At 35.2% G+C, this 23,914-nt stretch overlaps 1 protein-coding gene across 1 annotated transcript; it reads right to left on the bottom strand.

Moving 5' to 3' along the window:
• Positions 1 to 1,373: 1,373 nt before the first annotated feature.
• LOC136807654 (uncharacterized) lies at positions 1,374 to 23,078 on the bottom strand. Its single transcript, XM_067064248.1, has 9 exons — positions 22,683 to 23,078; positions 20,857 to 21,052; positions 10,471 to 10,761; positions 8,756 to 8,909; positions 7,218 to 7,419; positions 5,504 to 5,790; positions 4,395 to 4,532; positions 2,612 to 2,898; positions 1,374 to 1,980 (listed from the first exon to the last, which is right to left on the bottom strand). Exons 1-9 carry the CDS (start codon positions 23,001 to 23,003, stop codon positions 1,664 to 1,666), a joined length of 2,193 nt encoding a protein of 730 aa, XP_066920349.1. The 5' UTR covers positions 23,004 to 23,078; the 3' UTR covers positions 1,374 to 1,663.
• Between the last annotated feature and the right edge of the window lie 836 nt (positions 23,079 to 23,914).

The following is a 23,914-nucleotide window of genomic DNA, read 5'->3' as shown; positions in this document are numbered from 1 at the left end:
TCAGGGGGATTGGTGAGAGAGAAAAGGGCGTAGTTTTCCTTTAATATATTATTTTCTTTTTGAACTATTCTTATGTAGAAAAGGAATATAGTTGACTAATCATAACATAGCAAAAAATCTGAGATAAATAAATCGTTTGGAAAAAATCACTTCAATAGTTTAGCTATCAACTTCTTTTCCTTTTCCTTTTTTCAATACGCTATAGATTTTTTGTATTAAAAAGTGCAGACCAGTAAAATAGACTAAAGAAAAAAAAACATAATCTTCAATGGTAAAAACACGGAATATTTATGAAATAAATAACAATCAAAGAAAAATAGAAAAATAATTAGTGGAAAATCGATTCCTTTTTATTTATTATTGTTGGATCAGCAAAAAAAGAATACTGCCAATCTTATCCTCCCTCTTCTTTTCAATGATTGGAATATTTTATCGGAAAATTAAAATTTCATACGCCTATTTTTCACTCAATCAATAATTATCCTTTTCTTCTTTATCAATGTTTTGGAGAATTTTGTCGGTTTATACATGGTTTATATCACCAACTCTTTAGCAGGCATGTGCTTTAAAAAGAATCGAGCTCTAGAAAGAATTCGAAATCCGAAAAACCCTCTTTTAAAAATTTGTTATTCAAATTGTTGTTTTTTAAAGGCCAAGCTCCTCAGAAAAATTGAGGGTCTGCCGAAAAACTGTCCTACTCTCGGGTACCTAATAGCCGTCCCCCCCGCTTAATAATTTTCCAACCAGGACATTCTTATTCCAACCCCCCCCCGCTTATTGATTTTTGGGAAAATGTTTCTGAAAGTTCCCTCTTTTGTCCTAATTCTGCTGTATTAGCCTCCTTTTCAAAAGTTTTCTACCCAGGACATTTTTATTCCAACCCCCCTGCTTATTAAGTTTTGAATTTTTTTCCAACCCCCCCGCTTATTCCAAACCCCCCCCGGCTATTAAGTACCCGAGAGTAATTGACATCCAAAAATACTAATGAGAATCTTAATAGAAACGTATGATAACTCGTCAATATAATAGAAAATAGAAAATTTACAATTAATTCGATTATTGTAAAGAATTTTATTTGTGAAATTTCTTCCAAAATTATTTGTCGCAAAATTTTGCGCTTGTTTGAACTCTCTCTTAAAGAACTACCATATAGTTCCACAAGTGGATTAAATTTTAACGATTTCTCGAAAATTTGGGCTGTTTTCGTGAAGTTACGTCGTCGCGAAAAATCTAAATCATGACTTGATCCAAAACGTTCAGATAATGTAAGTAATTTTGTGAAAAAGACACCGATTTGCGAAATCGTTTCCACGCAAAAAAACAGATTATTCTTGATATGCGTAAGTCAAGATGACGTCATATTTTTTAACAGAAGCACCCAAAAAAGCCGGTTTTTGTCCTCCGTGTTTCTATTTTTAGTAACAGAGAGTAGTCAAATCCCGGCTTTTTAGGGTGTTTCCGCTAGAAAAATGACTTACGCATATCAAGAATTGATCGGAAAATTTAGCAACAAATTTGAGCGAAAAAAGGTCAAAAATATATATACAAAAGATTTCCAAGAACTTTACTAAGGGAAAACAATTTTTAAATGTAAATGTTTTTTTCTGCCGTTACCCAAAATTTGGATTCCAAACGATTTGGTCAAATAAAAGTTTTTACACTGTTAGTTATTTTCATCAGTAACTGTCAACTGTATCGCCTGTGAAGCTTCACAATTATTCTTCTTTACTTCTAATGTATAAATTCCGTCATGTTTTTTCTTACTTACGTTATCAATAGTCAACACCATATCTGTCATACCAGGCGGCTCGCTTTCGTTCGTTTCCGTATATATTTCACCAGTTTCTTCCACCAATTTCCCGTCGTATATCCATTTGATTTCTGAATTCAATTCATATGAAACTTTGAATGAAACACTTTCTCCTTGTGAGGCTTTGAATGTCAGTTGTCTTTTCCTGTCTCTGTTTATTCGTGGCGGACCTATAATTATAATTTATTTATGATCATATTTATGCCATATTACAGAATTGACAAGAAGAAACACTGAGAATATAGCCAACAATCTACGCTGAAACGCGAGAAGCGAAACGAAGTTAATTTTAACGGTCGACCAGACATATCAATTTCTAATTTATTCTGGTTCGACTTCTCAGTATTCCTCCGGAAGGAACCTTATATAAAAAGAAAACTTTATATTTCATAAAATCTTGCTAACTTGACATGAGCCTTGCGATTTTTATTAAGTTTGATAAATATGCATCGTTCCCAGTAACGCTCAACGCCCAATGCCTAACACATAGATTTATAAAGCTCCAAGGGCCAAATGGAGTGCTTTTGCTGAAAAGTGTGCCGTGGTTAGGTAGGAAATCCCATCTAAATCACGTGACATTACAATAGAATTTCAGCGCTCGACCAATCAGAAGCTTCGCAGGTTCTCGAAAACAATAGCAACAATACTTTTTTCCAATATTCACTTTTTTTGCCTGCGATGGCTGGCTTAAAGCACGACATCTAGCCCTTCGGGATTTATATCTATTGTCTAACCCTGAGAAGAATATCAATCAGTTCTCTCTGGTTCCCTCTGTCTTTGTCCTGGCTTGGGTTAACTTACGTAAGTATTTGACTTCAACGGCAGATTCCAATGTATTATCATGCTTCGACCAAACTGCTCTTATGAACACTCTCTCTTCAGAAAATTCTTCCAAATCTAAAACTTTCACGGATTTGCCATCTTGTGCCATCTCAAAAATCCTATGTTTTTCCAAAACGCTTATCCAATCCTCATCTGGTATGTCTTTCGCAGTCTTCTTTTTATTTTTTGGATCGTCATTCTTAAGAGTGGTAAAATACCATTTGATGGAGTCGGGTGTAAAATCTACCTTGCCTTTTATTATTAACCTGGAAAAAAGAAATTAGATTTTTTAAGATAAAAAGTACAGTCTGTTTCACAAGATTTAAAATTCTATCTAAATTTAATCACACTTCAAATCAGCACTTTTATTGTTTCAGTCTGCAAGTTACATGTTTTTTTTTATAAGCAAGTGTATGCCCCTTGGTCAGGCTCGTGTATGCTTAAGTTCTCAAAGCATCCAGGCGGGATCCAGGCATAGTTTATGCTTATTATATGCTTAAGAATTATGCTTATGATTCACCCCAAGCCAAGTTTTTTAATGAAATTTCAGAAATTTTGTAAAAAAATTGTTCAGGTTTAGGGAGCAGTGGAATGTAGCTAGCCATGGATGTCTTATTTTTTACTTGACCTCTACCAAATCAGATAAAAATGAAACAAAAACAGATAAAAATGACCACTTTGTGACCAAATATTTTAGGCTGACATATATGCTCATGTTATGCTTAGGAATTCTGCAAATCTGAGCCTTCATATGCTCATAAGCGTTATGCTTATAAAAAAAAAACATGCATGTGAATTCATCTAATTTGAAAGCAACTTGAACAAAAATACTCAATCGCACTATTCGAATGTAAGTGAAGATTGTAACCACTGAAGAGTAAGAATTATAACACGAAATTTATTGATTCTATCTAGCCCTCGACGAACATATATTCCTGGAGGTTCAGGAACTTTATATAGATACTTTTTTAAAACTTGACAAGTTTTCTTTACTTTTAGTTATAGCTTCACTTTCACTTTTCTTTAATGCACTCGAAAATTTGATGAAGTCAGCATTACTTGTAAGTAGACCCAAATTTTCAAAGCAAATGAAAACATTCTCTTTTAAGTTACAAAATATCCTTGCGACAGATGGTAGATAATTAGATTAGAAATCGCTTCAAATATGTGAATAATAGTTCGAATAACCGAGAGTGTTTTTTGCCTGAGTTGGGTAAATAGAGCCAAGGGAAAACAGGAAAACGACATCTCGCTTCGAATAAACGAGAGTCTACTTTAGTCCCACTGACCTTTAAATACCCTGGACCAAGTTTCTCAATCCCCGCCAAACAAAATCTTTGATCGAAGTTTTTTGAAAGTGGTATCCAAATGGCGGCACTACTCTATAGCGGTGTAAATGCATCGAGAACGCTAGATATACTTTTACTCGAAAACCTTTGATGATGTAGCACCGTTAGACGTTAATTTTTAACACTGCAATGGTTTCTTTACGGGTACCAATTCAAAAAAATTTCGACCAAAGATGGCGGATATTCATGATATGCACCATTGCAATGTCTTCCACGGACCCAACAGCTGATTGGTTGAAGGTGACGCATTGACTGATTTTACGTCACTTTCAACCAATCAATTGTTGGGTCCGTGGAAGACATTGCAATGGTGCATATCATGAATAGCTCGGTCCAGGGATATATAAAGGACAGTGTTTAGTCCCAATTATTAGTGCTCGAATGTCAATGAAATGATTATAATTTAACCTTACTTTGCCACCGTTTTATAAGCAGGACAATAACTAATAGGTGATTGGATAGTTATACTGGGTGGTACTTCGAGCTGGATTCGGAATGTATGTTTGAAATGTATCTTTTGTAAGGAACTCATTCCTTCCCTGAATTTGTAGCTGAAAAAATAATTGTTAGCAATTCAAAAAAAAAAACCTGAAAATCCATGCTATGATTCATTCTTTTATATCTGAAAAAGCTAATCAAATTTCAGAAAACAAAAAACTTTTCCCAAATCATATGACAACAATCAAATGATCAATGAATTTTAACACCCAAAATCCTAAAAGACAAAAGACAAAAGAAACCAAATTTCACTAGAGACACATATATTTTAATGGGATAAACTTTCGCGGGTACTTAATTTCGCGGATGAGGCCCTTCCAAATTTACGTTTGGACTTAATTTCGCGGATTTTCGCAGATGACACCCAAATCCATGAAATTTAATCCCTGCTTAAGTTTATTCCATTAAAGTACTGATGGTGAAACGAATAGCATGCTTTAGGTTATGAGTTTGAATTTCCAAGGTCCTAATGACGGTTGAAAACACAGACAATCAAATTCTGTTATTCTTTCACTCTGGTCACACTTTTAATTTTAGTAAGTGAGGACAGCGCTAAATTCGAATTTCCCACTATGAATTCTAATCTGTCCTGTATTCATGACATTCATGACGTGATTTTTTCTACGGAAAAACCCCGGTTTTAGCCAGTAGTGGCAAATTTAAACTAGACAAAAGCTGTATAAAATTTGACATTACTGGCTAAAATAGGGTTCTTTCCGTAGAAAACATTACGTCATGAATATCATCAATATCAGATTATAAACATACAGGACGAGTCTCCCATCTATGCAAAAAGTGAATAGATATTTTTATTTCTTTTCCTGAAAAATAAACATTATATCAGAAGCGTAATTTTAGCTTCTTTTTCAAAATAAGGAAAACTGAGCCTGTTTTCCAATATGCTTATAAAAAACAAGCATGTACGCCCCTCCATTATAGAACCTCGGATATACAGTTGAACATTTTCATTTTAGCGTCAAATTCGCGAAAGTAAAAAATTCAGACTTGTAATTGATTGACTTACTTGAGAGTATAATTACCGCCAACGGCCTGCTTTGCATTTTTAATTACAAGATAATTAATTTTTGGTGTATCACGTCGTTCAATATCAACTGCTTGCAGAAACATTTGTTGCTTGATGCCTCTGTTAGCAACGGTAATATACAACGTTCTCTCGTCCGTAATGGTGGTGCCGAAATGGATAAACTTAATTTTAGCAATTTGACCGTCCCGAACATTAAAAACTCTTGGGATTCTTGAAGTTGTTTTGAAGTTTATTTCTTCCATTTCGTTGATGAACATAATCCATACCTTGAATTAGAAGAAAAAGCAGAATTTACATTTTTTTCGCGGTTACTAAATTTTCGCGTGTAAATTCGCGAGTTTTAAGGCAAAATTTCGCAAAAATTATTAGTACTATTTAAATTTTTCGAACAACACAAAATCGCGAAATTAAATCTACGAGAAGATTTTCAAAATAGGCAAAAATCCTATTTTTTTTAAATAGAGGCAAAGGTGAATTCTTCTTAAGGGATCAGTGTTATTTTGTTACAATTTTGATATATTTTTTGCAAATTATACTTATTTTTCAAGCGAACGAAGTCAGTCTTTTTCTTGATTTAACCCTGAATTCTGTAAAATATTCTCAGTTTAATGAACCGAGAAATTTAATTTACGCGAAAAATTCCAGAAAGTGGCAATCGCGAAATTTAGTACTCGCGAAAAACTTTTCTCAGAAAAATTGTATGCAAAATAAGATATACACTTAAAAACTCTATTTTAACGGGTATCTAAAATTTTCGCAAATTGCAAGTTTTTTTAGGAGAAACTTGTTTCCTGTGTATTAAATTTACGACTGACTTAAGTTACATTTTTTTCAAAAAGGCTCGATGAAACAATAACATTTTTCTTGAAAACACGGCTTAGTGGATGTAAAAATAGATAAAGTATAACAAAATTAATTCCACAGTGCAATCATAGGTGGTGGCTACACGTAGCCGGGGTAAAATTCACCCGGGGTGAAAATCATTTTGGGATACACGTCGGCGAAAGGCAGGGTGAAAACCCTTTTTTCAAATCGGGGTGAAAATTTTAACTTATTTTCACCTCGGCGTGAAAACCTAATAAAATAAAAACAGACGCACATTTCTTTTCAACCCGGGGTGAAAAAGAAATTGTGTATACATGTAAAAATCTGCAAAATTTTGCAAAGAAAATCCTCAAAAAAAATTTCACTCAGTCCTCAGGACCGGGGTGAAATCAACCCCGCCTAAAAACGATTTCACCCCACCTATATACGTGTATACAGAAACAGTGTTTTCCTTATAAACCGGAGTGAATTTCACCCCGGCTACGTGTAACCACCGTCTGTTAAAAATTGGATATATTTCGCGTGAACTACATTTCGCAAAAAGGCCTCTTTTTTACTCAATTTCTTTAAAATATTTGCGAAGAAAATCTTTTCCCGAAAATCGCAAAAAAGAAAATCCTAGCGAATTGGAATCCATTAAAGGTTTTTTTACATAAGTGTTCCCGTTTCATATCAGGCACATATTTTATATCAGGAAAGTGTCTGCCTATTGTTATATTATGCTGATATAAGCAAAAAATGTTGTTTTTTCCTCCTTCTGATTATTCTTGGATTAATCCAATGTGAAGAAACTTGCAAATTAAAATTGATGAATAAGCAAATGATTTCACTCTTATCTAAAAACAAAATCTTTAACACTAATATTTACCGTTCTGACCACGCATTGTGGTAACATACATTCCGCCCAATCAAAATAATCGTCAAAGTTATCATCTATGTCATCATCTTCCCCTTTAGTGAATTTGTGATTAACTTTACTGAAGGCCTTCCGTACACACACAACTTTCGATTTCAAATCTTTATCTTTTAGTTTAAGTCCATGTATACCGTCAGCCCATTTCTCGCCTTTCCTAAAAAAGATATTTGATTGATTGGATAAATGAGTTTCAAGGGGACACTTTTGATATTCTTTTTTTTGCTTTGCCTCAGTTTTCGTACACGAAATTGTATTGATCCCTTAATCCAGTGTAAGGATAAATTCTTTTCAAATCATATGAATCAGTAAAGGCAAAATCAAATCTATTCCTTGCAGCTACACATTTTTCAAAAAAACAATATATTATAAGTACAATAGGTAATGGCCAAAATATTAAGAAAATTTTTAAGCTTCGCAGTTTCTTAGGGATATGGACATAGATACTCACAAAATGGTGAAAATAAGAACATGTTAAAGAACTTTAGCCTTTAAGAATTTTAGGCTTAATACTCAAAATGTTTAGAACATTCTGAAGGCTTCAAAGATTTTTTGATGTTCTTATAAAAAAAACGTGTAAATATGCTATGTATGATGCCAGGGATTTGTAAACGCACCCCTCCTTTTCAATTGTCAAGATAATCTGTTTTTACAACGCTTAGGGGGACTGGAATTAGATTATCTGATTTTTACGACCCTTAGTGGGGTTTTGAAGATCCAAAAAAGGAACCCTTAAGGGCGGCACAATACCCGTACCCTCTTTTTGCCTAGGTACACCCCCTGGGGTTAGTGGTTATGTATCAAGATTGGTAACTGTCTTTTGGAAATACATAATGGGCTGCGAATTCAATCAAAATTGAATTCTGATTTTAATATAGGGGATGCGCATTGTGGATTAGATACACCTTTCCCTAATTCGTAAAATTAATGCGCGTGCATTATTTTGATGCTCTCCATCATTTGGGCTCTTGAGGTAGACAAACTCGACAACTCGGAAAGTTGGTTTTTTGAGCTTTTCTTAAAAAGTTCTGTCGAACAAAATCCCCTCAAATCTTAGTATGTTCAATATTCATGATATTATACCACTCTGAAAATCTTTTGCCAAAAGAAGATCGCTATCAAAAGTTAGAAGCTGAAAACCCACTTTCCCTAACCCCTCGCAGGCAAAAATGCGTTCGTTGTTGTGTGCCAGCTGGGAGTCATTATCAAGTCTTATCAAGTTTGTGTAGTAGGTAGGTAACCCCGAATGGGCTTTTCCAGAAAAAAATTGGGGGTGGAAGATTCCAGTGATTTACCCCCGGACAAAGTGACTTTTGGACCCCCGAACAAGGCAAATTTTGAGGATTTTTTGCTACCCCCTGGATAATATATCCTCCACCCCCCCCCATGTACGGACATTTTCTGGAAGAGTCGAATTTGTGGTAGCTCTCAGATGGGAATTTTATACACAATACGAATCTCCTATATAATAAAATATCATACAGAGGACTTACTGACAATAGTTTTTCTTCCATCTTCCATCTTCACCTTTATAACATCTCAAGTGTATCTTTCGTCCTTTAGCATTGGTGTAAGTATCTTTTGTAATGTCGTTCTTACGATGTTTTGCTCGCCAGTGATCAAACCAAAGCTTCTTTCCATGATACCCTTACAGTAAAACAAGAAAGTTTACGATCGCCAAAACGGTTAAAAGATTTTAGACCTAATAAAGTAAAGAAAAAATTTGATCCAAAAAAAATACATCGAAGCTGCCGGAACTTGGGAACTACGGGAGCTTTTGACTTGAAGTGAAGTTATGGTTCATTTGAGACAGTTTAAAAAATGCCAGTTTGGTTGCGTGTATGGTTTGTAATTCACGGACTGGTTAAGTCTTTATATTCAACGCTCACTTTCAGATTAACACTGGCTTAAATTTGATGAAATTCCATAAGCTTGTTACCGTCTCAATCACATTACAATTCAAAGAGTCAAAGATGGAGGGCATAATATTCCTTTGTTAAAGGTTTTGTTTTTAAATAAGAGTGATATCCTTTGCTTATTGCCACCGGGGAGGAATTCTAAAGCTTCTGAGGATGGCGTTCATAGCTTCACGCAGAAGGAAGTTGGGCAAACATCTCATAATTTTGCGCGTTTATAAGTATTTTAGTTCCGCTTAACGGTAGCATTCTTATCTTACGGTCTCTCTATTGTTTTATCATCATCAAAAAGACTTTTCCGGAGTTATTTTGATCTGATTACTCATTTTGAAATGTCAGTTTGTCTTTTTCTTATCCCTGGAGAGTTAAATGAATCTTAGGAAATTCCCTTTTCTGGGAAATTCCCTTTTTATACCAGACTCTATCCGCCGCGAAACATATTACGTTTTATAATATACAAACTATGTTATATCATAATAACATATTATACGGACAATAGCATCGTCTAGGTGGTTACCCGTACTGTTTCTTCTATTTATACTTTTATATATATTGCATTATATAACAAAAAACAAACCCGAAAAGTGGGCCACACACACAAAAAAACCTGAAAAGACCAGAACGACAAGAAACTGAAAAGACTCGAAAGATAAAAAGTAAAATAACAATCTATAAAATGTTTTCTGGGGTGAATATTTTTCCCCGTGATCCACGTAAACACCTTACGGTTGAACGTAAAAGTGAAAAGCAAATCAGTGTTCTCAATTGCGTTTTTTACGGTGCGACGTCAAAAAGGGCCAAAAATAGTCAAACGCCCACACTTTAAGTTTGAAAGACTTTTGAACGCCATGGTGTCAATCCAATGTGAAAAAGCTTGTGAATTAAAATTGATGAGTAAGCAACGATATCATTCTTATTTAAAAACAAAACCTTTAATTCTGTTTCAACTCTAAAAAAGTTCAAAACAACGACTTTGTTACTTTGATGTAATGGTGATATGTGATGCTTTTCAAAACTTTTCTAATCTTTTTCTGAAAATTGCTGCATACAGGCAATAAAAATCAAGCAAAGTCCAAGACTAAATCTTCTCATAAACCGAAAAAAAGGTTATAGGCATGGTGACGAGGTTGCTGGTTTATAGAAGATATTCTAGACAATATTCTTCAGATGATCTTCTTATAAAGGTCAAAAAGTTCAAAAATCTCAGCTACAAAATGTTCATTCAAAAAATGGCATTTAATTGAAAATATAATTTAACAGTCTTCTGTTATTATGAGAAAGTTGAACCTTACCTGGATAATTCCCAAAGCCGTCTCCAAAAATGCAATTAGGACATGTTCTAACAGCACAAAAATTTTCATGATCGACATTATCTTCCCAGTCAGAGCCTGGCGTCCATTCGCCATCAACACAATATGGTTGGTATTTACGGAAAGCTCGGCAATAGTTATGTCTACCACGCATATCATAATCATCTCTTACAAATTCATCGTGATGGTTGTGCGAGTAAGGAGTATCACTTGCCCAATGCTTACAAATGCCACCATTGGTATTTGTACTGATGTAACCACGATACGCTCCAGCTAAAAAAATACATTAGGCGAAAATAAAAAAATGTAGTGTTTCCGGAATGCGGGTGAAGGAAAAAAGCTCTCATGCGGCCGGCCGGAAAAAATTTTTTTACTATTTTTTGATAACTTAAGATTGTTGAAATATAACTTTAAAGATAGAATATCTAACTAAACGACGTTTGATAGCTTTGAACAGTCAACTTGATTTTCTTTATGGGGAACCATATAGATGAACCCATAGTATGCGGCCGGGTTAGAAAAACTTTTTTTTTCATCCGGCCGGTTTCCGGAAACACTATATTTTTTATTTTCGCCTTAAGGAAAGAAATTTTGGCTAGAATTTAATTTGGCAGATGGCTGAAAAAGCTTTTTCATAATTTGGCTGATCAGGGAAAAAGCTAATCTTGACGAGAATTTGATTGGGTGGATGATGGATTTTTAAATCTGAAATCAGTGTGAAAACATTGATATCTGGTGTAAACTGTGAAAAATCGGACATAAAAAGAAAAAAATTTAATTTGGCAGGAATTTAATTTGGCAGATGGCCGAAAAAAATTAATTTGACTAAAGTCTATTCACGATAAGTGAACACTCTTTTTTCTTTTACCTATAACTTTTGAAGGAATTCTTCAACAGGGTGTCTACTGATTTTTTTTTCAGGATTTTAAAGGTTTTCAAGGTTTTTTTGGTCATTTTTAAGTGGTTTTTCAAGGTTTTTAGGCAAAAATTTTGGTACTTTTCAAGGTTTTTTGATAATCAGTTGGCACGGCGCTCAGATAAGATTTGTAAGATACTACTAGTAGACATTGTGAAAAACAAATATTCGGAGGCAAATAGAAATCAGAAATAACTTATAGACTTAAAAACCGTAGGTGCAGCGAGAAATAAGACCTTTAAGTCGAACACATACAGTGCAGAAAAAATCTAGCCAAATTTGAGAAAATTTGGGGAAAAATCTGCCCTTATGGTGCATTCTTGAAAATTATTGACATTTTAAGACAAAATATGGTCAAATTTACCAAATTTTACACCTTTTGAGTGCACTTTTTCTTGTCTTTGCTGATTTAGACCCTTACAGTGCACTATGGGAAGCATGGAAAAAGGACCCTATAGAGCCACATGTATGGTGGCTCGTTTATCTTGAGTGCTTTCCCTAGTTGTAGAGCAATTAGTGCCATAGAAATTCTATTTCTCTTTTGTTAGTTGCGCTGGAAACCTCGTCATACATTTGATAGACATCAAATCAGTTTCCAGAGGGGTCAAGACCAACCCTCCTTAGACAGGAAGACCCCCCCCTAAGGTAGGAAGACCACTTACTCAATAGGTATCCACCCGGGGGGGGGGGGGCACTCATATGGTCCGACCTCGACATGTGCCGCCCTTAAGGGTAGGTTTATCGAGACCCTGAAAATGCACTGTAAGGGTGTACTTTTGATAGGGTGCACTACAAAGGTCTTCTTTTAGCTGGGTATGCTTGGGGACCAATAAATTACAAGTCTGGCAGTCAATATCTCATGTATCTTTATAGTTTTGATTTTCACCTATTTTGAATTGTTTTGCACATTATGTCAACATCTCAGGCTCATTTTTAGACGGCTTCAACAAAATAAGATTTGAAATCAAACTACACTATAAGGGTCAGAAACGTTCGGTAAAATGCTTTGTAAGGGTACCCTTTCACTGCTCAAGAGCTGAACTGTAGGGGTCTGATTTTGGAAGCTATTTTTTTGGTGGCACACGCCGTTGTTTAGAAATCGACCCCCGGGGTATCCTCCCTTAGGAAATACTTTCGAAAATTCAGACCCCCTTAGGAAACTCTAAAGAAGTTTTAGTCCGACCCCCTTAATGCAATGACTTTGACCCAACATTGTAAAGGCAACTTTGTAGCGCCGCAGGCAAACTTTTTCAAAAAAAGCTACCTTTACGTAGGAAGACCCCCATCTAACTGGCAACCCCCCTTTGGAAATTCAAGCTTTTAACACTCGCCCCTTGTCTGGGTTTCATCGAAATCTGAAACTATGAAACTACAAGGAATGTCTCCAAGGATGTCGTAAAAAGACAAAGTCTTAGAATTTCTATATGGCACTAATTTCCATGCAATAAGCATGTTTTTGTCTCACCACTTTCTTTGCCCACCTGTATATAACGATAAAAACTAAAATACTAAAATTAGTATACAGTAATGAATGAGAAAAGCCTAGCTAGTATTAAAAAATAAGAGCATTACAAATCAAAACTAATCAGAACCCTTTATGAGTTACTGGAAAAACTTGGCAGAACCAATGACAATCGATAGAATGATGAAAAAACCTAGTTCATTGAAAGGCTAGTAGAAGGATGGAGATACCTTGCTTTGCCATACTAGAAAAGAACCTAGACTAGTTATGATACTTCTTCCTATTCATGAAAATTGAATAGGAAGAAGTGCTTTTCAAGGTTTGTAACTATTTTTCAAGGTTTTCAAGGTTTTTCCAAGAAAATTGATAGTTTTCAAGGTTTTCAAGGTTAGGTGGTTCATTTTTCAAGGTTTTCAAGGTTTTTCCAAGAAAATTTATAGTTTTCAAGGTTCTCAAGGTTTTCAAGGTCCCGTAGACACCCTGTTCAATCTTCATAAATTTGGTATCGTTAGAGAGATATTTGTGAGTGGAACAATTTAAAATCGAAAAGTCTTTTAAAAAATTCTAAAAATGAAGATGAAAATGAAGAAGAAAAAAATGAAGATCTCGTAGAAAAGTGCTATAACCATCATTTTCACTTAAGTAAATCCTTGATCATCGAACGTCATCACTGTAAAAAAAATTCTAAAAAATGATAATTCAGTCAAAAGATATCAAACAAAGTTATAAGCTGATTGACGTCTAAAAACCCTGTTTTCTGCTGTTTTTTGGGGTCAATCACTTATTAACTTTGTATTATAACTTTATATTGAATAAATATTTCAGTGAAATTTCTTCACAGTGATGACCTCCTAAGATCAAAGAATCTCTCCAGTCAGTGAAAATGAAAGTTATAGCACTTTTCTACAAGATCTTCATTTATTTCTTCTTCATTTTCATCTTCATTTTTAGAATTTTTTTAAAGACTTTTTGATTTCAAATTGTTCTACTAACTGATATCTTTCAGTCGGATTTCAAACAAATCCACCAAATCCGCCAAATTTTCTTCCCGTCAAAATTTCCTCCCTTAAGGTAGAAACATTCTTGGCGGATTTAACTTTAACGATTTTCAAAAGAACTTAGTCATCGTGGAATTTTTTTAAATCATGATTTTTTCTGTAACCCTTAGTATAGGAAAATTATGTAAAAAATTCTGTAAAAAATTCATGTAAAGATTTACTCAGTTAGGTTGGATGCCCGTGGGGTACTAGGTTTACGAGGTAACGAGTATGTCCGAGCCAAAAATCGAAAATCGATACTTAGAGAGAGGAAAAGTTGGCGTTTTTGGGACTCTTAGAGAGATTTTCTCAAAAGTTTTGTCGATTTTTACTCGATTTTAGCCAAAAACATGACCCTTTGAGAGGGGATTTGATTTTCGTGAATTTTCGTGATTCCATCATTCCATTGACCAGCATCATTGATTCCAGCATTGTATTGACCAGCACCATTGATTCCATCATTGCATTGACCAGCACCATTGATTCCATCATTGCATTGACCAGCACCATTGATTCCATCATTACATTGACCAACACCATTGATTCCATCATTGCATTGACCAGCACCATTGATTCCATCATTGCATTGACCAGCACCATTGATTCCATCATTGCATTGACCAGCACCATTGATTCCATCATTGTATTGACCAGCATCATTGATTTCATCATTACATTGACCAGGGGGGGGGTCAAGCAGTTAATCCAAAACACTATGCCTGTTTTTACCGTGGTGGTCCATTTTCAAATTTTGAAAAATATAGTTAATCCAAGAGTGGATTAACTGCCAAAGGGGTGGTCTCTGAAAGAATTCTGGGAAAAAAAAGTGGACTAACTGCATTTTCTGTCATTCTGTAAAATTCATTTATTCTGATTCATGCTCGTTTTTGCCTCTTCTTCTGTCTTTAAAACGTCAAACTGCATCAGAGTCTTGCTTTAACTTTCTCCTGCTTTGTTTACAAATTCCGTTTTCACTAATTTTCAAGCTGTTATAAAATCGGGTGATTCGCCCCTTTTTTGTAAACAAAAATCCGATTAAAACAGATTAGAAATGGTAGACAATTTGCGAAATTTCAGGTGGAACAGCCTGCTTGCGAGCTTGTATAACCTTTTTATCAAAATGGTTTGTTTTAAACCAGCTTTTACTTAATATATACTTAATAGAACATATGTTTTACTACCTGTCAATAGAAATATTTCTCACAGAAAAAAATCTCACAAAAAAATGTCAATTTGAAAAAATTATAGGGTGAGTGGGGCACCTAACCCCAATCAAGTTCTACATCGTTGGGAACACTTAAAGATTGGGTTTGCAGCCTAGTTAAAACCACAAAATCTAACTAGATCTAAACTGACTTTGAATGTTGATTTAAAAAATGAGATATTTGAATCTTTTTTGAGGTATGCATATAACGTTTGCTATATTTTGTTATTTACTGCCTTTTATCATTTTGCTGTTTTGATCTATTTTCTTACCTGTTCATACTAGATTTAGATATTTTTTCTTTAGATTTTATATTTTCATAGCTATTCATGTCTTTAAAAGAAATGCATTGAAAATTACTTAGAAAGTCCACCAACATCAATTAAAATAACTTAATGCATGCCAAAATGCCCCGGTGGACTGTTTTAGGGGGTGGTATACAAAGATTGTGACTGAAAAACCGTAAATCCAGTGTGGGTTAAGTGTCAGAATGGGTGGGTGGTCCTAAATATCATCCAAAATCAGTTACTACGGATGATGTTCTGGATTAACTGCTTGACCCCCCCTGCATTGACCAGCACCATTGATTCCATCATTGTATTGACCAGTTCCATTGATTCCATCATTGCATTGACCAGCACCATTGATTCCATCATTGAATTGACCAGCACCATTGATTCCATCATTGCATTGACCAGCACCATTGATTCCATCATTGCATTGACCAGCACCATTGATTCCATCATTGTATTGACCAGCACCATTGATTCCATCATTGAATTGACCAGCACCATTGATTCCATCATTGCATTGACCAGCACCATTGATTCCATCATTGCATGACCAGCACCATTGATTTCATCATTGTATTGACCAGCACCATTGATTCCATCATTGCATTGACCAGCACCATTGATTCCATCATTGCATTGACCAGCACCATTGATTCCATCATTGCATTGACCAACACCATTGATTCACCAAAGCCGTCAAATCTTTCAGTTTATTCACAAACACCAATTTACAATAAAAACGATTGGATTTATTATCTCCACAGTCATATTCACCAGAACGATCAGATCCTGCTGTACAATCATCAGATTTCCAAAATTCTTGAATAGATTAACCAGAGTCGTTAGGTTCTCCCAAAATCACCGGAACCATTAGCTCTGGCGCAGAAATTTACAAATTTTGATAGTTCGACACCTCAGGGCCACCATTTTCAGCTTTTTCCCCATCGTTACTTCGTTACTTTTTTGTTACCCCTCGTTACTTACGTTACTTCATCGTTACCGACCGTTGCTTCATCGTTACCTGTCGTTACCTACTGTTACTTGTTGTTACCTATCGTTACCTACCGTTACCACTTTTAGTAACAACGAGTAAAACAGGCTTTTTAGGGGTCAATCAGCTATAAACATTGTTTGATATCTTTTGACTGAATGAATAATTTTGAAAAATCATTTTTGAAATTTTTCAAAACAATTTTTACTTCAAATTATCCCACTCATTAATATCTTTCCAACTGTGCAAAATTTATTATGATTGAAGAAATCCTTAAAAGGTTATAGACAAAACAAAAAAGAGTGCTATCTTATCGTGAACATTATTTACTTTTGTTAAAATTAATTGTTGTATTTTCGATAGACTTACGAAAAACGTTTGATCAGCAACAATCAGCGCAGTATTTCTTGTAAATTAGCATTTATAATCATCTTTACGCGTCAATCTATGTTGATGACGCGTAAAGATGATTATAAATGCTAATTTGTGTCATATGTTTGACTGGCATTTACATTTCTAATCGATAATTGGTTTTCTTTGGCTAATTTAGGGGTATCAGAAGTTCACTCGGGGACGTACTTGTATAATCTTTGATATGTAAACATTAACATAACATTAACAATAAATATACACGTTTTTTTTTTATAAGGAACACGTTGAGGCTTAAACTTGAGGCTGAAAATGGTCTGAGAAATAAGGTATTTTTAAGGAACTGCTCAGGCTGAGAATAAAAAATCAAGTTAAGGAACAGCAAGAGTTCAATTTGAACTTGCACACATTTACAACAACCTAAATAAAAAGACGGAAAATATTGCTGAAACGCCTTTCAATATGTCAAAAAGACAAAAAATGCTGATAAAGAAGCTACACACTTAGCAAATCCAACTTAACAGTTAAGTAACTAAGGAACTCGATAAGGAACTTTGAAGATGAAACTCTCTGGCAAAATAAGGAACTCCAGGCTCGGAGGCAAGTTAAGGTTCCTTATAAAAAAAAATGTGTAACGTAAAGTAATTTCAAAATAGTTTTTTCCTGTAATTATGTATACCATGCGAAATTGCGCAAAGATTAGTACCTTTAAAAGTGGGGGGCGTACGGGACTTCGTAATACCGATATACCGATCACTTTTTCTCTCAATTACCGATATACCGATAATTATTTCGTTCAAATACCGATACCGATCAATTTTTCCCCATTTTTTAGGTACTCGTCCCCCGGAGGGGGTACTTAGGCAAAAATGGGTGCTTGGTATGTGTGGACGATAAAGGTCGGGTTTTTCATCATCCAAAATTCTCTATAACAATTACCAAACTGTAGCATGTTGGATAGGTACAAGCTGGTAAGCAAAAGTAGAATTTTGGCTTAAGGTGCCCCTTGTAGGCTTATTCTGGCGCCCCTTTTGGTCGCATTGGTATACCGAAATTTGAACTTAAAATTTAGGTCATTTTAGAAACATTTAGGAAATGCGAGCGAAGCGAGTAAGAAAAATTTGCGACATTGTTCATCGAGATGGATTGAGTAAAGCCTAGCAGAGGCGTAGCCACGAGTTTTCGTTTCGGGGGGGGGGCGAGATAAGAAAAATTTTGACCTTTTTTAGGGGAAATTTTCAGAGAAAGTTTTTCAGAGTAAATTTTTGCTCCAAGCAAGCTCAAAGTTAGCGAGAATAAGGTCACAAAAAGTGTAGAAAGCATAACATTTCATGTTGCAGAGAGTCTGTTTTGTAATCTTGGCGCCGCAGGCGAAAATTTTGGTCTAAGAAATATCAAGCAGCTTAAAGGAGGCCTTAAAAAGGTCAGAGGTAGCCAGAAAAAAAGTCACAAAAACTACAAACACCTTCACATTCTGTTGTTCCATTTCTTCACAAACTTTGACCTTTTTGGTCAATTATTTTCTTTTTTGGTGGGGGGCGATCAATTACAGTTTAGGGTAATTTCAAGATTTTGGTGTTCAAAAAAGCTCAACTTGCAGAGGCGGGGCCCCCTGTCAAAACGCCAATGGATCGAAAATTGGAGCTTATGAAAGAGTATAACGTCAATTTAGAGAGCGTCAACTGTATTCACGGCAGAAAAATGGTCATTCACGTGTCAAGCAGACCCCTGGCTGAGCCTCTTACCTTATCAAAATTGCAGCAATGATTTTTCAAATCGGCGCCCCTGAGTGTTCCTTAATTTGTACTAATTTACGTATGACGAGGGAGGGATTATTTAGTAGATCAGCGCTCAGAACATATCGTTCATATATTCGAATAGTAAAGGAGGCTTAAGCCAAATAGAAAATCAACCAAATAACATAAACTCTAAAAAAGCCATGAATTTGATACTTATTTTGTTTTAAATTTTGTGTTCACCAAATACACTCTTCTCGAGAAAGCATTGCTGGCCTCGTTCGCAAGCAGAATAATTATTCAACATTCAATTTACGTAGACGTAAATGCTTTCCCAAAAGGAAGTTATCAGTTTTAAAACAAAAGCACGCACATATACAAAAGATAATTACATGTCAAATGACGTTGAGTTACTTATGCAACAATATTTGAAAACGAGGCCTGCAATGCTTATTTATGCATCTCGAGAAGAGTGTATTGGTACATTGTGAAGAACTTTATTGCAAGCGAAGCGAGCGAAAAAAATTGCAAGATTTTAAAATTTATCTCACCAAATTTGGTCTTGGGGCGCAATGGCTCGTGATCTTTGATACCGATGGTTGACCGAAAATACCGAAATACCGACATAAAAATGGGTCTTTTACCGATACCGAGATGATTTAGAAATACCGAGTACCGATCATTTTTTTCCTGTAATACCGATTTACCGATCTAAAAAAAGGCCAACACCGATGTACCGATATCCCGTACGCCCCCCCCTCCTTAAAAGCAATCAAACAAATCAATAGTATCTTTTTCTTTCATGAATTAGAATTTTCAAAAATTTCCAATAAAGCTTTGATCCCGAAATACCGATAAGAAATACCTCGCTAAAAAAATTTAGTGCATATGAAAAATTTAGGGCACGTGAAAATTTTCGTGAGCACTAGGTCACTAGAAGCACGTAAAAAAACTAGGGCACGTGAGGCACGTGATTTAGCAGACTCTGAAAGCTTTTTAATTTTATTTTTTTTTCACACATTTAAAGGTCCAAAGGTCGGTAAAATTTTCAAGATTCAGAAGGTTTTGATTTTTGCCTGACCACGCGATAGATTTTTTTTTCATGAATCCTTGCAACCAAGTTCTAGTTTTGAGCCTTTTTAGAGATAGTTTATTAGAGTTTATGACACAATGTGTTTAGAAATTTCTTGTTGTTTATTCTAGTTCAATAGAACTTTGTTCTAAATTCTCAAAAGGCAAAATATATAAGTTAGAATTAAAATTGAATATGCTGGCTACATTTAATACCACCGCAGCGAGCGAGGAGGCACTCGTAGCTTTACGCAAGATATACTGGATTACGCGACTTCTTTTGTTGTTTGTTGCAGTTTCCGTACTTAGTCTGATTCTAAACTCACTACGAGACTAATTCCTTGAGTCGTTGTATGCTGTAGTGTGCACCCCCCCCCCCCCAGAATAGTGGGGGGGTTTGCTGATTTGGGTCGAAACAAGTTAAGGTGGGAGTTAATTTCTTTAGGTGGGACTTTGGGTGTTTTGGAAAAAAGTTAAAATAAAATTTCTTATTTTCAGATTTTATGATATATTTTTTTAATATATTTCATAAATAATTTTTTACCATGCTAAACTTTTTCTTTTTATTATTACAGGTCATTTGATGTTTGAATAAATATCTTTGATAATGATTTTTTTTTTACTTTTGCTTACCTTATTACACTTATATAACTAGTCAAGTAAAAGTACGCGGGTAAAATGAGTGCGAGAATTTATTAACGCGAAAGGCAGGGATTTCGAAAATAGCCACGGCTCGAATTTTGTTTAAACATTTGTAATTAACGCGAGGTAAGCAATTCGCGTTAATAACATGAGTAGTTATATAAGTGTAATAAGGTATTTTGAGAAGCACCAAAATGTAAGAAATGGAACTATACATATACGAATAATTACCACAGTAAAATAATGATAAAAACAAGACTTATATAATGTGAACAATACGCATGAAATATTTTTGCTCTTATTTTTAACAATCATAATCGTATATTTTATTTTGCATAAGCTGAGAGCCTTAATATATCTGCTTTTTAAATGTATATAATAGACATATTAATATATCATATGTAATATATTGCATCTTCATATTACGGTAAAGAAATTTTGTTTTGTTTCTCAAATTAGTATATTTTTTTTTGTTTTTAGCTGGGATCTGGGAGTCTGGGCTGAAGGTGGGAATTTTAGGATAAGGTGGGACCTGAATTTTCAGGTGGGACCTGGAACCCCCTTGCACACTATTTGCTGCCCTTCAGATACAAGATATAATCCGTGCTAAAAAATCGATCTTCTGTAAAATTTAAACATTAACTTACCAGCATCAAAATAGCACTCTAGCATATCATCACGGCAAATAGCTTTTGGATGTTGGCAAATGACAGGATGAAACGGCTTGGATATGGAGCTTTTCATTATCATTGTCACCCAAACAATTTTCAAAATCACACTCGATCCATAGTGAATGTGACAAATTGAAATGCTCATATCCCAAATATTTTTTGTTTGTTGGATCTGAAATTGGAGTCAAAAAAAGGAAGTGAAAATTAATATTTCTTAAAACAAATTTTAGTGGTGCGTCTACTTGGATATCCAGGCTAGTAAAAAGCATGCTAAATTTTGATACCATTCCTGTCACAAATTTTTTCCAGGCGACCTCTATTATTAAGTGGTTTGAACCACCCAGGAAACTATGGCCTTTATCTTGAGTACCCCCTGGGCTCTATAAGGCTAACACCTCTGCCTCTACCCGCTGGGACCTCAGTTCCAATGGAAAATTAGGCAAAGATTTTGTCCCCAGTGGGAGAATACCCCGGGGGGGTACCCTGAGTATCAGAGGTTGAGTTTTCAAAGAATATAATCAACCTCTGAAGACCAATAAGAGAAATTTTATCGTTCATCTGTCAATCACTATGTACAGGGTCCCTAATTAAAGTATCGAGTCGAAACACAACTATGAGTAGAAAGTTTTATGTGCGTGTTCACAAAATTGTATTTTAAGCTCTCCCTCTTTTTTCTTTGTCATTACGATTAATTTATACGTTGTAACTACCTTTTGTAATAAGCCTGTGTGATGGAGAACGTTCTTATATTTTAGCGATAACACACACAAACTTTTCTACTCAATGGCATGTTCAAACTCGATACTTTAATTAGGGACACCCTGTAGAAAGAATCAAAGATGAAGGGCAAATATTACCATATTAATGTCTAGCAGACTGTATCAGTATGCAGTTTACTATTTACGAATTCCCCAGAAACCTCTAAGTGTAATTGAAATGAGTTGCTTTCGAAAGAAATCTTTTACGTGATCCCCAAATGTATAACAGTAATTACTAACTATTAATTATGGAAATGTCACTTTAATTGAATCGAAAATCATCAGCATTTCAATATATGAATTCTTATCCCCTGAAGAAAAAAATTCCACTCGGGCTATGAGACAGGTTTGTTCTACAGGGTGTCCCTAATTAAAGTATCGAGTTTGAACATGCGATTGAGTAGAAAAGTTTGTGTGTGTTATCGCTAAAATATAAGAACGTTCTCCATCACACAGGCTTATTACAAAAGGTAGTTACAACGTATAAATTAATCGTAATGACAAAGAAAAAAGAGGGAGAGCTTAAAATCCGGAGGGGGGGGGGGCACTCAAGGGAAATGACCTACCAGACGTTCGGCCCTTAAGGGTAGGTTTTTCATAGTTCAGCTAGTTGCACTGTAAGGGTAGGAAATTACACAACTGCACTGAACTGCACTGTAAGGGTAGGAAATTGTGATAAAAGGCTAATTTTTTGCTAAAATTGGCACAAAATTGGTCAATTTTGGAGGAAAAATTCCACATTTTCTTGGAAAGTTGCAAAAATTTTGGCGAGAAATTTTGAAAAAATGCACTGTAAGGGTATGATTTTTCATGGAAATTCACTGCACTGTAAGGGTCCGCTTTTAGAAGCCTAATTTTGGGCCGAACGTATGGTCGTTTTCAGATCGAGTGCCCCTTTCTACTCAATCGCATGTTCAAACTCGATACTTTAATTAGGGACACCCTGTATGGATCTATCTAACCCTTCCCTATACCTATACCTACCCCTAACCCTATACTTCCTTCGGTACAAAATTTGAATATGATTAAAAAAATGATACTCACATATCTTATCCATGGTTCTTTCTTTTTGTCCTCAATGGTAGCCGGTAAAGAGACTGTAAAAGGTCCACCAAACTTCCGATACATAAACCATTTATAATAAGTAGCTCCTGGAAATCTGCAATTCATCTCGTATTTCATTAAGACATTCATCGGCATATCAACATAACGAACCACAGTTGTAATTTGGTCGTTCTTGGAAACAAATTGCCCTAATTCTATATCCAATATAGGTTCTTGAGGTCTAGTCCCAGTTTCCGGAGTGTCATAACACGAACAGTAATAAATAATACAAAATAATGTATTTAAAAATAAACTTCTCATTTTTTGAATCACCTAATGCTGTAATGGCACGTCTTACATTTCTGTTTTGATTTCTCTTTTCTTCCTCCTCACAATATTTTGTTTTGTTAGCTTTCGAATGTTTGGTCAAAACTTTTTGATGTCACTGCAGTGTTAATCGAATCTTTTTTTAAAAAGCGCGAAAGTCAAATATCAAAATTTGTGGAGGGTGCGAATATTGGTGCGAATACGAATTCATGATATTCATGATGTAATCTTTGCGCCTAAACACTTTTTGATAAATAACGAGATTGCTCACGGGAATTTTTGACCCGCATTCCGCGCGATCGTGTTTAATCGCCCGCGCGTGTACGCTCTGTGAATTCTGTCTGCTGTATATGGGTACTGTATGCCAGAAAAAGCTCCTCTCCTCAGTCTTTTGAGACTTTAAAAAGATTGGAGAGTGTACTAACCCCCCAGATTGAAATTCTCGAGGAAATTCTACAGGGTTAACAGCCTGTTTGTGTTGCAGTCCCACTAAAGAGTCATGAAAATTCCCTGAAAATCTCGATGGAGTAGTGATCGGCTTGTCGGCTCCCGCATGTTGGAAACGATCTAAAATCATTTTTTAAGAAGTTAATACCTTGACAGGGTAAATAAAATTATACAGATCATGGCAAATAAAATCATCGCCCTCATTGTCTGGTTATTTATAACGCTTGAGGGCCGAGCGGATAAGGCGATGCGCTGAGATACATGCGGATGATGTTTTTGAGAGTTCAAATCCTATACGGTGCGTTGAAGTTTGTGTTTTTTTGTCAGCATTGGCCAAACTTTTTCTGGTTTTTATGATCTCTTATTGATATTTTTGAAAATTCCCGTTATAATTCTAAGAAACAAAAACTTTGACTACAGTACAGTTTGACTCAAGTACAGTATTTCAAAATGGATCA

This window comes from Clytia hemisphaerica, unplaced genomic scaffold, assembly GCF_902728285.1.
Source record: "Clytia hemisphaerica strain Z4C2 unplaced genomic scaffold, Clytia hemisphaerica genome assembly, whole genome shotgun sequence".
NCBI classification, from domain to species: domain Eukaryota; kingdom Metazoa; phylum Cnidaria; class Hydrozoa; order Leptothecata; family Clytiidae; genus Clytia; species Clytia hemisphaerica.
This window is presented reverse-complemented; position numbering and strand designations above follow the sequence as displayed.

What these genes read in the sequence shown, in the direction of transcription:
- LOC136807654 (XM_067064248.1), bottom strand. Translation starts at nt 23,003, where the DNA reads ATGAGAAGTTTATTTTTAAATACATTATTTTGTATTATTTATTACTGT. An exon ending in AGAGTGCTATTTTGATGCTG is followed by an intron (nt 10,762 to 20,856) that starts GTAAGTTAATGT and finishes GTATTTTTTTAG; the next exon opens with CTGGAGCGTATCGTGGTTAC. An exon ending in CGTTGAAGTCAAATACTTAC is followed by an intron (nt 1,981 to 2,611) that starts GTAAGTTAACCC and finishes TTATAATTATAG; the next exon opens with GTCCGCCACGAATAAACAGA.